Raw genomic sequence first — 17,422 nt, forward strand, 5'->3', positions numbered from 1 at the left:
GGCTTATTGATCATTACAGAATGTCTCTCTGGTGCTTCCCGCTCCCTCCCCTCTCCCTTCCCCTTTTTCAACCAAGATTCCCCTCTCCCTGACCCCTTCCCACTCTCAGTCCACAATCAGAATCAGGTTTATCAACAGTCACATACTGTATGTCATAAAATTTGCATTTTGCAGCAGCTCTACAGTGCAACACTTATAATTACTACAGGATTGTGCAAGTTTCTTATGCTCTTTAGCTCTATATAGGTGTCTAAGACTTTTGCACAGTACTGTACATGTGGGAAATAAAACAAATCTTCATTATTTGACAATTATCACCAGGTCGTTTACGTGACTTTGCATGATTCATTTTCCGATTCAAGTTTATTTATTACGTGTACATCGTTGGCTTTAACAACCAACACAGCTAAGGATGTGCTGGGGGTAGGCCACAAGCATTGCCACACACCCTGGCACCACCATGCTCAGCAGGACAACAGAGATCACAGCAGTGCAGAGCACAACAAGCAGCAAAGCAACCTTTTATCCACCCTCCCATTCACGCCAACACACACAGTCCTGCAGCTCCAGCACAAGCCTCCAGGTCCCCAGCCTTCAGGCATGAAGTTGGCTGCTACAAGCCAATCCTTGTGGAGAGAGTGAGCAATCTGAAGTTCCTGGGTGTCAGTATCTCTGAGAGCCTACCCTGGTCATAACATATTGATGCAGCTATAACGAAGGCAAGATAGCGGCTATATTTCATTAGGAGTTGGAGGAGATTTGGTTTGTCACCTAAAACACTCAAACTTCTACAAATGTACCATGTGCCATGGAGAGCTGGCTGCATCACCACCTGGTGGTTGAGGGGGGAGGCAACAGCCAGTCCTGCTTGAAGGGTTTTGGCCCGAAATGTCGACTGTTTTCTTTTCCATAGATGCTGCCTGGCCTGCTGAGTCCCTCCAGCATTTTGTGCATGTTGCTTTGGATTTCCAGCATCTGCAGATGTTCTGTTGTTTGTGCTTGGAGCACACACAAAATGCTGGAGGAACTCAGCGGGCCAAGTAATATCATGGAAAAGAGTGCAGTTGTCATTTCGGGCTGAGCTCTGGTCTCAGCCCAAAACACTGACTATTTACTCTTTTCCATAAATGCTGCTTGGCCTGCTGAGCTCATCCAAAATTTTGTTTGTGTTGTATGTATTACATTGTACTGCTGCCACAAAGTTAACAAACTTCACGACATACGCCGGTAATATTAAACCTGATTCACTTCCTGCATCTTGTTGACAGTAAGACATGTTCAGAAAGGGCCAAGCAAAGTATTTTAGAAATGCTAGTCTTTCTTCAAAATGAGGCTTCTAGTTTTCTGGAGAACAAGGCAAGCACCCTGGCTTAGAGACAGCCTTGGAACAGGAAAAGAGGCAGAGACTGCAGTCAGACACTCCCTCCCAAGGAATTGCTAACTCTTCAGATCCAGGCTATAGTGCACAAAAAAACCAGCGGAAACCTGGCCTTTGCCCAACCCATGGATTTGCTGTGCATCAGGAGGGAGCCAGAAACTGCAGCCTTGCGTAATGGGTTGAGTTAAAAGCACCTCTTTTATTGTGAAAATCAGGAAGGTTTCATTTTTACACAATTTACACAACTCGCCCAGTTTACACAGCCCTGGGATTAAGGTGTAGAATATCAGTTTGAATACTGTCACCCTAAAAATATGAAACAAAGCCACACCCCGAACAACTGGATGTGATCCCGAATGGCAGATACTTTTATTTCTTGGCAGTATTATTGAATACATTCATTAATGAGGGGAGAGGTCCAAGATTTTTTCAGTCTGCACTTGCACATTTTAAATACTGTTTTTTTTTAGATAAATACTTCTCATTGTTGCATATACAACATGGCTTTTTAGTACTGCTCAGCCATTGCATTGGAAATGATTGCAACTAGCCAGTCCAGCTCCTTGTTGCTGTTTTGACAGGTAAGGACATAAAACAAGCAGGCAAGACAAAGGAGAATCCTAAGGGCTTCTACAGATATAGTAAGAGCAAAAGGATAGCAAGGGACAAAATTGGCGCTCTGAGAGATCTGAAGTAATCTATGCTTGGAGCCGAAAGCGATAGGGGAGAATTTAAGTGGATTTTTTTCATCTGTACTGTATTTACTTGGGAGATGGACATAGAATCTACAGAGGCAAAGCAGCAGTGCGGTCATGGACCCTATACAGTTTACAGAGGAGGAGGAGTTTGCAGTCCAGAGGCGAATCACGATGGATAAATCTCAGGGCCTAACAAAGTGTTCCTTTCGACCCTGTGGGAGGCTGGTGCAGAAATTTCAGGGGCTCTATCAGAGGTATTTAAAACATCCTTAACTATTGGTGAGGTGCCAGAAGATTGAAGGATAACTAATGTTGTTCCATTGTCTAAGAAAGGCTCTAAGAATAAGGCAAGGAATTGTAGACCGGTAGCCTGACATCAGTAAGTGGGGAATTTCTTCAAAGGGACCGGAAGAAATATAAGTATTTGGATATGCAGGGACTGATTAGGGACAGTCAGTGTGGCTTTATGTATGGTAGGTCGTGTTTAACCAATCTCAGCTTTACAAGGAAGCTACCAGGAAAGTGGATGAAGGCATGGCAGTGGATGTTGTCTACATGGACTTTAGCAAGGCATTTGACAAGATCCCACATATGAGGTTGGTGAAGAAGGTTCAGTTGGCTTGGTATTCAAAGTTCAAAGTAAAATTCATTATCATTTGTCGCCACAGAACCTTGAGATTCTTTTTCTGCAAGCAAACTTAACAAATCTGTAGAACAGTATCTGTAAACTGCAAACATCAGGAACTGTAAAATGTAACCAAACTCTGCAAATGCAGATATAAGTAAATAGCAATAAATAACGAGCATGAAATAACATTATAACATTCATCAATATAACAATATAACAGAGTCCTTAAATGAGTGTAGTTTTCCCCTTTTGTTCAAGAGCCTGATGGTTGCGGGGTAGTAACTGTTCTTGAACCTGGTGGTGTGAGTCCTGAGGCTTCTGTACCTTCTACCTGATGGCAGCAGCGAGAAAAGAGCATGGCCTGGCTGTTGAGGATCTTTGATGATGGATGCTAATTTTCTATGGCAATGTTCAATGTTTGGGAGTGTTTTACCCATGATGTGCTGGGCTGAATCCACTACCTTTTGCAGGATTTTTCACTCAAAGGCATTGGTCTTGCCGTACTAGGCTGTAATGGAGCCAGTCAGCACATTTTCCACCACACAACTATAGAAGTTTGCCAAGGCTTTCAATGACTTGCTGAACTGCCGCAGACTCAAAATGAGGAAGTAAATTGGATTATACATTGGTTTTGCAAGGGAAGCCAGAGAGTTGTTGCCTTTCTGACTAGATGCCTGTGTCTAATGGTGTGCTGCAGGGATCAGTGCTGGCTCTGTTGTTGTTTATCATCCAGATCATTGATATACTGTAGATGACAATGTGATTAGATTAGATTAAATTAGATTCAATTTTATTGGCATTGTGTTGAGTACAGATACAAAGCCAATGAAATGCAGTTAGCATCTAACCAGAAATGCAAAGAATAGTGTTACTTACAAAATAACTGTGAATAAAAAGTAAGTGCTACAGCACACAAATATAATAGTACTGAGACAGTACAATACGGGTGCAATACTGCTTAGCACTGTTCACCGGATCAGCAAATTTGTGGATAACGCCAAGACTGGGGGTGTGGTGCACAGCGAGGAAGACTATCAAAGCTTGTAGCAGAATCTGGACCAGCTGGAAAAATGAGCTGAAAAAATGGCAGATGGAATTTCATGCAGACAAATGTGAAATATTGCACTTTGAAGGACCAACTAGGATAGGAATTACACAGTGAGCAGTAGGACAATGAGGAGGATGGCAGAACAGAAGGAATACAGATCCAGAATTCATTGAAAGTGGCACCACGGGTTTATGGGTCCTAGAGAAAGCTTTTGGCACATTGGCCTTCATAAATCAATGTATTGAGTATAGGACATGGGATGTTGTATAAACCAGTGGTGAGACCTGATTTGGAGTATTGTGTGCAGTTATGGTCACCCACCTACAGGAAAGATTTAAATAAGATTGAAAGAGTGCAAAGAAAATTTATGAGGATGTTGCTGAGAGTTGAGACCCTGAGTTCTAGGAACAGGTTTAATATGTTAGAACTTTATTCTCTAGTACGTAGAAAATTAAGGGGAGATTCGATAGTACACAAAATTATGAGGACTGTAAATAGGGTAAATGCAAGCAGACTTTTTCCGCTGAGGTTGGATGAAACTACAAGGGTGAAAGGTGAAAAGATTAAGGGGAGGTGAAGGGAACCTTCTCCACTCAGAAGTGTGGAACGAGCTGCCAGCGAATGTGGTGAATGTGGGTTCAAATTCAACATTTAAGAGAAGTTTGGGTAGGTACATGGATGGGAGGGGCACTGAGCAATGGTCCAAGTGCAGATTGATGGGACTTCGCAAATTAATGGTTCAGCATAGACTAGGTGGGATGAATGGCCTGTTTGTGTTCTTTGACTGGATAAAGCATTACTGCACAGTGCAGGCCCTTCAGCTGTTGATGTTGTGCTGACTTTTTAACCTAGTTGAATATTTTTCAATCATCCATGTAAGAGCCAATCTAAGAGTCTCGTAAATTTCCCCAATGTATGTGCCTCGACTGCCACCCCTGGATTCCAGCACTCACACACTTTGTGCATATACAAAAAACTTGCCTCTGACATCCTCCCCTATTCTTTCCTCCAATTACCTTAAAATTATGCTCCTCTTGTTAATATTAATTAAATTAATTTGAGAAATGATAATGACACGTTTAAAACCAACATTGTGCCTGCCTGTTGTAATGCCTTTCTCATTGCCCATCACAATGTGTTCTGTCAACCACTTCTTCTGGCAGCTCATTCCATATATTCACCTCCCTCTGTATGAAAAAGTTACCCCTCAGCTTCCCCTGTCATCTTAAACCTGTGCCCTCTAGTTTTATCCTCCCTGACCCTGGGGAACAGACTTTTACCATCTGCCTTACCAAAACCATTCATAATTTAAGGACTGAATGTAAGAATGAAAAGGCATTAAACAGTTTATTCTTGTCAGTAACTTTTTATTATGAATAAAGTTTATTTTGATAATTTAAAAGACTGATAAGAAGTCATCCCTCATCCTCCTACATACAAACCGAGCTGTCTTGGGTTAAGGATGAACCCCACTGGCACAAGCCAAAATATTAGATTATTTTCTGCGTCTTTCAACACTTCCCCTTCAGTGAAAACTGGCTTGAGGTTCCACCACTTTCCTTTTCTAACATCAGTGATTAATTCCTTGGTTTTGACTTGACCCTTCTCCATTAACGTAACAAATGTGGTTAAAAAGGAAACTCAGAAGTAAGTGTTGATGCTTGTTTTCTGAATGCATTTCATTCCAATGGGGAAGAGGTTTATCACGATGAAGGCCCAATCTGTTTTGTATTTCTTTCGCAGGACCTGTACAATGCTGGAGAAGGACGTATGGGAACAGACGAGTCGAGGTTTAATGCTATTCTCTGCTCCAGAAATCGATCCCATCTGAGAGCAGGTAGGAGGCTTCAACAACAACTGTTCACAGTGAAAACTCCTGCGAAGAGTAACCAGAATCAGGTTTCATATCGCTAGCATCTCGTGAAATTGGTTGTTTTGCGACACAGTACATGGCAAAACATAATTTTAAAAACTATAAGAAATACGAATACTACAAAAAAAACTTAAGTAGTGCACAAAGAGAGGGAAAATACTGAGATAGTGTTCAGGTTTTCATTGTCCATTCAGAAACCTAATGGCAGAGGGGAAGAAGCTGTTCCTGAAACGTTGAGTGTGTGTCTTCAGGCTTCTGTACCACCACCTTGATGGTAGCAATGAGAAGAGTGGGTGATAGGGTGACACCTTTTAGAGGCATTGGGGTTTGAGGGTGTCCTCGATGCTGGGGAGGCTTATTCCTGAGTTTACAACTTTCGGCAGCTTTTTCCAATGCTGTGCAATGACCCCTCCATACCAAATAGTGGTGCATCCAATTGAAATGCTTTCCACAGTACGTCTGTAGAAATTTGTGTGTGTCTTTAATGACATACCAATTCTCCTCAAACTCCTAATGAAGTGTCGTGCCTTCTTTGTAATTGCATCTGTATGTTGGGCCCAGGATAGATCCTTAGGGGTGTTGACACACAGGAATTTACAACTGCTCACCCTTTCCATTTCTGATCCCTCACTGAGGACTGGCGTGTGTTCCCTTGACATCCCCTTCCTTCAGTCCACAATCAATTTCTCCATTGAGTTGTCACACTAATTTCTTGTTTTGCAGCCTGTCTCTTCACTGTCTTGTCTAATCGTGTAATAAACGACCTGTAGGTTGTCTGCACTGATGTGTCTGTGATGCTTCAGGCTCAGGAACAGTTATTAACCCTCAACCATCAGGCTCCTGAATCAGAGAGGATCACTTCACTCACCTCAACACTGAACTGATTCCACAACCTACAGACTCACTTTCAAGGACTCTACAATTCATGTTCCGGTATTATTTGTTTGCACATTTTGTCATCTTTTCCACATTGGTTGTTTGTCAGTCTTTGTTTATATGTAAATTTTTTCATCAATTCTGTTTTATTTCTTTATTTTCCTGTAAATGCCTGCAAGAAAATTAATCTCAAGGTAGGATATGGTAACATATACATATGGTACTTTGATAATAACTTTTATTTTGACTTTGACGAGACAACAATGGTCTTTTCTTCCCTCGGCACTGTCTTGAATAATTTATGTATAGTTTATATTCTATACTTTGTCTGTACTGAGGTGCCTGTGATTCTGCTGCAAGCGATCTTTTCATTTTCCAACTACACCGTGCTCGTGCTGTTACGTAACCGGCAGTAATGAATATCAATCGAGACAGGTTATATAAAAACAACCAAACATTTATTAAACACGGATAAACGATTAAAAAAAACCAAATGAAAACTTTAACCGGAAGTTAACCGTTATGCAGCCGTTCAACAAATCGCCACTCGGTACTGGTTCTTAAAGCATTAAATGCAAAAACAACTTTTAAAGCGGTAAAGTCAGATATAGTTCTTAAAATGGTAAATTCGAAAGTCCAACAGATTTATACGTTCAATTGGGAGAGACTTCTCTGGAGAAGGATTTCTTCATAGACGCGACTTTCCTGCTGGTTCTGTCCACAGGATTCACGATGCAGTAAATAAACAGTTTAAAACAACTGACAAATTCTTTTAGAGAGGGCAAACCTTTGCATGAACTCTTTTCTCTTTTGGCAAGAGTTATCTTCAGTGAAGGTCGCTACTCCTTCAATAAGGACACAATAAGGTCGATCCTTTGTTAAACTGCCGAAAGATGCCGACTCCCCTCAATCCTTCGGTCCTGTACTTCGATAAAGTCTTCACTCTCCCTTCTACTGCTGGAATAGGGTAAATCAGCACATCTAGCCAAAAATTTCCAGTCCAATAATATTGTATCTTGCAACAGAACGCAACACTCCGTTTTAAAAATGAAACTGTGTCACAAAAACAAACGCAACAGAAACGGAGACACAGCACGTTCTACCTGGAAATCTACAAACTGAAAACTAACTGCGTTATCTGGGGTCTACCCTTATATACCCATGGTGCACATGTCATCACGTGACCTCACATCAGTGGGAAAATTACATCAGGTGACCTCCAAAAGACCATTACATCATTCTCACAAAAAAAACACAGATCTCCTTGAGCATGTAACAGTGCACACAACAATTAGTTCACCATCAGCTAAGAGCTCAGAACTAACACCTACACAATGGTACACACACATGCCCACTCCTCACTCATTCATTCCTACCTCTTTACGTTCACGTTAACTGATTCTTGCACACATGCTCGTAAAGATTAGAGGTGAAAACTGAAACTTCTGTGTGTGGCCCAACACTTGCAATATAAATCATCTTAAGATGATTTAAGATGGTGTTTGCTTTTCATAAATGTCATTTTAAGACATTCTGTGACTGAAGATTCTGCTTTTATTTCTATTTCAGTGTTTGAAGAGTACCGCCAGGTGTGTAAGTACGATATTGAGAAGACCATCGTCCGTGAGATGTCTGGGAATCTGGAAAGAGGCATGGTGGCAGTAGGTGAGGAGTCCTCATCCGTACCATCAGCGAACCCCCACCATTCCCTTTATTTACTCTCTCTGCTGCGATGAGGTTAGGTAGATGGAGAAGACCTTCAGTCACTAGGCAACAGCAGTAACGTGGGGTTGGAGGTGGGAGTAGGAAAATTTAACTCATTGAGATGACTTCCTAGAATCCAGAGCACAAAAGGAGGTCAGCACAGATGAGTTGGGCCAAAAGGCCTGTTTCCATGCTATATTACTCTATTAAATTTTCAGTGGAATTTCCACATTGTCTGTTGCTTCAGATTCAGCATCTGCAGTCTCTTGTATCTCTTTTCTATATGTTCCACACTGTAAACTCACCAGGTTCAGTCCAACAGGCTCCATAGTTACTGAACTGAAGTGTTAAGACAAATTGTGGAGCATGATTTCACAGACTGGAGTGCAGTCACACTGAGCCAGTCTCTCAATTTTATTTATATCTGCATTAGCACAGTACGTTGTCCTTTAGAACAGTAACTGTAAACTAGGATTGCTAATTACGTCCGCAGAAAAAGAATCTCAAGAGTTGTACGTAGTAACGTGTATGTACACTGATAATAAATTTTACTTTGAACTTTTGAATGATGAATTGCTGATGCACAGGCAGATATTTTGCTTGGTGAACGATCAAGAATCTCAGGCCAAAACGTTGACTCTTTATTCTCTTCCATAGACACTAGCTGGCACTAGGTGCAATCTCAAAGGGCCGAATGGCCTACTCCTGCACCTATTTTCTATGTTTCTATGACCTGCTGAGCTCCTCCTGTATATTGTGTGTTGTTCGAGATTTCCAGCATCGGCAGCAACTTTTTAGGCTTTTTTCTTTCATTTCTTTCATGAAGACCTGTTGAAAGAGGAGTTTGAGACTGCTGTACTGCTGTCTTTCCCGTGCTGTCATTGAGCCTGGGGATACAGAGTCCCAGTTTAGAATGAAGAACGCTATTGTTGATCCTGCAACTAGGTAGACACTCCTCTCCGCCCACTCTGTGCAGCTGTGCTACAGGTTTAAGAGCAGGGAAGTTATCAAGGGATATTGGTGTTATTTATCAACTACACATAATGCTTTTGCTGGTGTTGTTCCCTCTCCCATGCCTTCTGGGTTCTCAGTTTGTGGGTTAGTACAGTATTTTGGTACTGTCAGCCTTCTGTTTGTCCACATGCATGTGTGTGTGTGTGTGTGTGTGTGTGTGTGTGTGTGTGTCTGCTTGTCTGCAATTGGGATATTTGAAGGGGTATTCCCCTTGTGAAAGGATATTTACAAATTGAACGAATAGAAAAAACCTTATAGTTGGAAAAAGCTGTGGATTGTAACAGTGTATGTTGCATGTTGCTGCTTTTTTTTTTGCTTTCTTTTCGCACTAATTTAATTATATACAGAGGATTCCAGTTACTTGGGACACATCAGGACCAGTACATTTTGGCCCAATTAAGTGGCTGCCAAAATTAGCTCCAATTTCATGGAAATAGTTAAAAGGGTATAAAAAAGACAAACTGCCATTTAACTGAGTAACAAATTATGTAGTTAAATGAAATATCGAACAAATTAAAACACTATCACCTACTGTTACAGTAATATAAAACTATTATTTTCTAATAGTTAAGAAAGAGATTCACCCAGTGTACACTGTCATGTTCTTTTAATTGACTGTAATTGAACAAAATCAGCGCAGACACTATGAGTAGATAATGGACTGCTTTCATACGATGCTCTCGATTATTGCATCCTCCAACTCTTCATTTTCATTGTAACATTTAAGATGACTGTCAATACCTTCAAATTTATTATAGCTCCTAACTTGTTGAAACAATGAAATCGTTCCGTTTTCACTCCCAGCCATTCCTGGCATCTTCAGGTCTGAATGCTTGAAACCGCAGTGAGCAAGACAGTTCTAAATGGTCTCGCTGCTTATTTCTCACCAGCTATCAGTGGCAAAATCACTGCTTGTTGAACACAGACACACACAAGTGATGCTATTTTAAAAACTTCGCTGTAATGGTGTAGTGTTACCAGTGACACAAGTGCCCATGACTCGCAAGTTTAGAAACTGTTGGCCAACAGAGTCTCCTGCCAAAATTAAGTGACACTGTGTCCCAAATAATCAAAGGGAATTCAGGTTATCTCCTCGATTCGTTTTTGTTCTTTAAGAGTTGGATTAAATAAGTGGCTGTCCCGATTAAGAGATGATCCAGTTAACTGGAATCCACTGTGTGTATGTGTGTATATGCATAATGTCTTTGTAGAAGTATTCAGCCCAACCCTATGTTCACATAAGTGAGTATTACAACCAGGGATTTTGATCAATTTAACAGACGCTTTTAATTTGTGAATCACTTTCTCTTTTTCCCCCCCACAGTAGATCCCCAAAAAAGCAGGGAAAGTTGTAAAACTAAAATTTCAAAAACAGAAATGTCAGCAGTTCAAAAATATCCATTTGTCTTTGCCCAGTACTTAGTTGAAGAATCTCTAGTACCCATTACAGTCAGTGGTCTTTTTGGATAAGTCTGTATTAGCTATGTACAATATGATGGAGTAAGATTTGCCCATTCCTCCTTACAAAATTGCCCAAGCTGTGCCAGGTTAGTTGGGGAGCGGCAGTGGACAGCAATCCTGAGGTCTTGTCAGAGATGTTCGATCATATTAAGATCCGGACTCTGACTGGGCCACTCTAGGGTATCAAATTTCTTAATTTGAAGCCACTCAATGGTTGTTCTGGCAATGTGCTTTAGGTCATTGTTTTGCTAAAAGACAAACTTCCTTCCCAGTTTAAGCATCCTGGCAGAGGCTAACAGGTTTTTATCCAGGATCTCTCTGTGTTTAGCAACATTCACCTTCCTCTCAATCCTGACCAGATTTCTAGTCCTTACTGCTGTATGATGCTGTACCCACCATACTTTACAGTAGGAATTGTTCCCTGGCAGTAAAGCCATTAGCGTTACTATATTAGAGTATTACACTGTGCTGCATCTCCAGTTACAGCCATTGACTTCTACAGCTCACTCAGAGTGACTGTTGGCATCACAGTAGCCTCTCTTACAAGTGCCATTCTTCTCCAGCGACTAAGTTTAGAGGGGCAGACTGACCTAGGTAGTGTGGCTACAGTTTAATATTTTTCCACTTTTCACTGAGCTCCATGGTATGTTCAGTGCCTTTGAGATGGTCTCGTATCCTTCCCCAGATTTGTGCTTCTCTATTATCATTTCCCTGATTTGTCTTGAATGCTCTTTTGTCTTCATTTTGGTTTGACCTGTTGAAAATCTACCATACTGTTGGACCTTAGAGAGAGAGAGGGGGTATTTGCAGTATTCTTATGAATTCATTAAAAACAATGGTGATTTTTAATTTTTAGTAAATTGGTAACAGGTTTTGGAATTTTTCTTTGGATTTGACACGATGCACAATGTTTTGAAGATTAGCTCAAAAATCCTACTTCAATATATTTTATATTTAGAAGATGAATATGTAAAATGTGGAGTAAAATATGAGACCTGCCGAAGGGTCTCGGCCTGAAACGCTGCCTGGCCTGTTGAGTTCCTCCAGCATTTTGTGTGTGTTGCTTGGATTTCTAGCATCTGCAGATAGAATTTCTCTTGTCAGTAAAATATGGAAATAGTTATAGGGCCTGAATAGTTCTTCAAGGTGCTCTGTGTGTGTGTGTATTCTTGTAATTTACAGTGTATTTTATGTGTTGCACTTTACTGTGGCAACAAAACAACAAGTTACACAACATATGTCTGTTAGTGATAGTAAACCTGATTCTGATTGCCATGTTTGTAGCTGGGTTAGACTTGACAAAGTTCAAGTTAATTTATTATCAAAGCACATATGTCACCATACACAATCCTGAGATTCATTTTCTTGCGGGCACTCGCAGTAGAACAAGGAAGCACCATAGAATCAGTGAACAACTACACACAAACAAAGACTGACAAACAACCCATGTGTCTTAGAGGGAAACTACTGGCTGCAGATTGCAGGGTCATTCAAAGATTGAAAGTACATTTCGAAGTATGTATGCAGTATACAACCTTGAGATTAGTCTCTCTGCAGGCAGCCACAAAACACTGAAACACCATGGAACCCATTCAAACAAAATATGGAACACTCAATGTGCAGAAAAAAAGAACAAATTTCACAAATATAAAAATAAATGAGTGGAATAGCACATAGAAATTAAACAGCAAACCACAGTCTAGCAACATCCAGTTCTGTTTAGCGGTGTCCTTTGTTGACTGCAGGTCATGAAGGCTGTCTGTGTTGAAGCATCCCAATCAAAATTGCTCAGAAATAGTTCAGAGGAAATATATCTAGTAGAATATATCGTAGTTTTGGATTATTGGCATCAAGTCTCACAGTTGCAAGCCCTACCCCAACATTCTACCTTTAACGCAGTGTCCAAGGGTCACTCTGTTAGCAATTGGATGTGTCAAGGTCCTAAAGATGGTGCCTTTCCAACTTCTAGTTTACTGGATGTTTTCCAATAACTGACACAAGTATCATCTCATTGTTGTACATTGGGTTCATTCAGATATTTCTCTCTTTCCTTCATTTGTCATGAAGTATTCTGAGTGCTGTTTCCTTAATTCATTTCCCATCTTGCAGGGTAAGCAAGCCTTATAATATAAAGTATTTTTTATTGCCAGAGTACATATTTGTCACCATAAATAACCCTGAGATTCATTTTCCTATGGACATACTCAGCAAATCTACCGAATTATAACTATAACAGGATCAATGAAAGATCAACCAGAGTGCAGAAGACAACAAATATAAATAAATAAATAAATAGCAATAAATAATGAGAACATGAAGTAACAAGAGAAAGAGTCCTTAAAGTGAGGTGATTGGTTGTGAGAACACCCCCATGGATGGGCAAGTGAGTGTAGCTATCCCATTTTGTTCCATAGCCTATTGGTTGAGGGGGTAGTAACTATTCTTGAACCTGCTGGTGCGACTCCCGAGTCTCTTGTACTTTCTACCACATAGCAGAAGAGTGTATAACCTATGTGGTTGGGATCTCTGATGATGGATGCTGCTTTCCAGTGACATCGTTTCATGTAGCTGTGCTTGATGGTGGGGAGTGCTTATCCCATGATAGTCCTCTACTTTTTGTAGGATTTCCTGTTCAAGGGCATTGGTGTTTCCGTACCAGGCTGTGATGCAGCCAGTCAATATACTCTGCACTACACACCTACAGAAGTTTGTCAAAGTTTTAGATGTCACGCTATATCTCTGTAAACTCCTAAGGAAGCAGAGGTGCTACCATGCTTTCTTCATAATTGCACTTGCGTGCTGGGCCCAGGCCAGGTCCTCTGAAATAGTAACACCTAGGAATTTAAAGTTGCTGACCCTCTGATGAGGTTGTAAATATGCTAAGTGAATGCCCCTTACATGGTCTGGGTGAGCCAAGTGGCAATCCGAACCTGGTTTATTATCACTGACATATGTCATGAGATTTGTTGTTTTATGACAGCAGTACAATGCAATACATAAAATATACTATAAGTTACAATAAGAAATATTTAAAAAATAAAAAGTAGTGCAAAAATAGTGAGGTAGTGTTCATGGGTTCATTGCCCGTTCAGAAATCTGATCGGGAGGTGAAGAAGCTGTTCCTGAAACGTTGAGAGTGTGATTTCACTTATTTAAACCTTGGAGAATGTCTTGATATCTTCCCCACTGAAATATTGTTGTGGTGTACTGTAGATCCATGTAATAGAGACCTGGCAGCCAATGTGGGCACAGTAAGATCTCACAAACAGCAGTCTGATAACTCCAGATACTTAGTTTGAGTGAAGTTGGTCAAGGGATGAATTTAATGCAGACCACCAGCCAAAACACTCTTCTTGCTCTTCCAAATGACACCGTGGATCTTTTCTGATGGGGTAATAAGTGGTATATCTGCCCACACAACAAAGCAATCCAAACTTGGGTTGTTGTGCTCAAATGTCTGGAACGGGATTTGAACCCAAAACCTACGACTTGGACCAAACTGCTATGGAGTCAAAGTTGTCGCTGATGCGGCATGCTAGAGGGGTTTGCTGAGGGACTGCAAAGGTACCAGAAGCAGTGGGTAACCAACTGTCTGGAGGGCTTGGGTTGTAGTGAGAGGCTGGAGAGGCTTAGACTCTTTTCCCTGGAGTGAAGGAAGCTGAGGAGTGACATTAGAAAGGTGGGACCTAGATAAGGTGGCACAGATTTTTCCTCAGGGTAGGAGAGTCCAAAACTAGAGGCCATTGTGTCAAAAGGAGGACAGCATGGAAGCAAGCCCTTCACCCCAACTGGCCTACTCCAACCAGGATTCCCATCTCAGCCCATGTTTGGCCTTTGTCCCTCTCCCAGGGGTTCCCAACCAGGGGCCACGGACCCCCTCGGTTAATGATAGAGGTCTATGACATTTTTTTAAAAAAAAGGTTGGGAACCCTTGCTCTAAACTTTTCCTATCCATGTACCTCTCCAAAAGTCTTCTAAATACTGTTAATGGATCTGCCTCAACCACTCCCTCTGGCAGCTCAATGAAAAAGGCTTAAAATGAATGGGGAAAGATTTTAAAAGGAACATGAGGTCCAAGTTTTTCATATGGAGCTTGGTGGGTATGTGGAACGAAGTGCCAGAAGAAGTGGTAGAAGCAGGCATTTAAAAGATATTTGGACAGACATATCAATAGGAAAGGTTTAGAAAGATTTACTTCCTTAGGAATCTGAGGAGATTTGGCACGACATCTAAAACTTTGACAAACATCTATACCCTGTCGGTGTTAATGGACAGTGTATTGATTGGCTGCATCATGGCCTGGTATGAAAACACCGATGTCTTTGAACAGAAAATCCTACAAGAAGTAATGGATTCGGCCCAGTACGTCACTGGTAAAGCACTCCCAACTATTGAGCACATCTTCGTAGGAAAGCAGCATCCATCATCAGGGATCCAGACCAGGCAGGCCATGCTCTCTTCTCACTGCTGCCATCAGGTGGAAAGTATAAGAGCCTCAGCACTCACACCACCAGGTTCAGGAACAGTTACCGTGCCTCAACCATCACTAGATAATTGCACTCACTTGCCCCATCATTGTGATGTTTCCACCACCAATGATCTCACTTTAAGGACTTTATATTGGCACTTGTATAGTTTGTTGTCTTCTGCACTCTGGTTGATCTTTCATTAATCCTGTAATAGGTACTATTCTATATTCTATTTGCTGAGTATGCCCACAAGAAAATGAATCTCAGGTGATGTATATGTACTTTGATAATAAATTTACTGCGTACTTTGTACTTTAGAATGATGTGGGTGGGCCAAACACAGATAAGTGGGACTAGCTCAGGTAGGCAGCTTGGTTGGCATGGACTGGATGGACAGAAGTCCTTTAGCCCATTGCATATTTGAGCGAGTCCCATTCATTAGTGTTTGCACGTTGTATAACTCAATGTCTCTGCCTCTGGTGTTGAGAGACGGAGTGAAGTTGGGGTATGAGCAACCCTCCCATCCTCTGGTAGTTCATTTGAAGGAATTGCCCCATTCTAAAGCTAGCTCAACCAGAAAGGGGCATAAGAAACAATATGAGGAGCTGGGGCTGTATCCCACAGTACAGTCTGGGAACTAATTGGATTGCTCACTGGCTGAAGACTAGTATATCCGATGCTGCAGTCTAGCACCAGTTGACATCCACTGCCTTGGACAATGACTCCCTGACCTCATTAATGTAATGAGGCCCCCAACTAATGCTGAATCCTTCAGTAGTTCTCCAAGCCCTCCCAGACTAACCCTGTGGCCTTTTCTACATGTCCTAGCAAATGTTTTCATCTATTGACAAATGGATATTGGCTGTTTGTGCATGTTATACCATGTGTGTTGTTGAGTATGGAATAACACGTTTTCATCTGTAATCTATTGACAAAGGGATATTGGCTGTTTGTGCATGTTATACAGTGTGTGTTGAGTATGGTATAACATTTTCATCTGTAATCTATTGACAAAGGGATATTGTTATAACACACACGAAAAAAACAATGTCTTCATCTGTAATCTATTGGCTGTTTATGTGATAATATACATCCAAACACACCATCAAAGTGTGGTTTGCATCAATGACAAACACAGTCTGAGGATGTGCTGGGGGCAGCCGGCGAGTATCTCCACACTTCCAGCACCAACGTACCACACCCACAACTTACTAACCCTAACCCATACATCTTTGGAATGTGGGAGGAAATCCACGCAGTCTCAGGGAGAACTTAGAACCTCCTTACAGACAGCAGCAGGAATTGATTGTACAGCAGGCACTGTAAAGCGTTCCGCTAACCACTACACTACTGCGCTGCCCCTACGCTTTTTTAGGTCAAGTAACTAATAGAGAGGGGAAGCCAAGATGACTGCATTTCCCCTCACTGACCACGAGGTGTGTGTTAAAATGTTTTTAACTGTATTCTCTTAGCAAACTGTATTGGGTGTGTGTGTGTCCTACCCCGCTGATGACTAATGTGTTCACTTTGCAGTGAAGTGCCTGAGAAACACGCCAGCGTTTTTTGCTGAGAGGCTCTACAGGTCCATGAAGGTAACATTCAGCAACTCTCACTGCTGGGGTTGAGAAACGGGTGTCGGGAGGGCAGGACAACGGCCAGCTGCTTCCATGTCACACACCAGAAGCTGAACTCTCCTGTGCTTTGCAACAGTGGGGAAGCCCCAAGAGTAAAAGATAATACATGAGCTTTATTCGTCACAAGTACATCGAAACTTACAGTGAAATGTGTCATTTGCATCAACGACTGACACAAGTCGGGCATGTGCTGGGGGCAGCCTGCTGGTGTTGCAGTGCTTCTGGCACTAATATAGCATGTCTACAACTTTCTAACCTTAACCTGTATATCTTTGGAATGAGGGAGGAAACTGGAGCACCGGGAGGTATAGGATCCGATGGAAAGAGTGTACTGGGGAAAGGGAGGTTCTTGAATCTCGTGTTGAGGTGTCACTCTTCCCTCCCTCCCTTCTCTAGGGACTGGGTACAGATGACAGAACCCTGGTTCGCATTATGGTGTCACGCTGTGAAGTTGATATGTTGGACATAAGGGCTGAATTCAAGAGGATGTATGGGAAGTCGCTGTACTCATTTATAGCGGTAATTATATTTCTACACTTAAATGTGCAAAACAAAAATGGGCTGTGTCTGCCATGTGTACATTGAACTGTACAGTGAGATGTTGTTTGCATCAACACATTCCAAGTACACTAAGTACAA

The 17,422-nt window shown here is 41.6% G+C and overlaps 1 protein-coding gene across 2 annotated transcripts in view; it reads left to right on the forward strand.

The window, feature by feature from the left end:
* The window catches only part of LOC140212183 (annexin A4-like), a 102,487-nt gene that overhangs the window by 82,557 nt on the left and 2,508 nt on the right, over nt 1-17,422 (forward strand). For both annotated transcript variants that reach the window (XM_072282843.1, XM_072282844.1), the window contains exons 11-14: nt 5,496-5,589; nt 8,071-8,166; nt 16,683-16,741; nt 17,180-17,302. In XM_072282843.1, the coding sequence (XP_072138944.1) occupies nt 5,496-5,589; nt 8,071-8,166; nt 16,683-16,741; nt 17,180-17,302 (372 nt within the window). The remainder of the gene's footprint in view (nt 1-5,495; nt 5,590-8,070; nt 8,167-16,682; nt 16,742-17,179; nt 17,303-17,422) is intronic.

Source organism: Mobula birostris, chromosome 18 (genome assembly GCF_030028105.1).
Source record: "Mobula birostris isolate sMobBir1 chromosome 18, sMobBir1.hap1, whole genome shotgun sequence".
Taxonomy (NCBI): Eukaryota; Metazoa; Chordata; class Chondrichthyes; order Myliobatiformes; family Myliobatidae; genus Mobula; species Mobula birostris.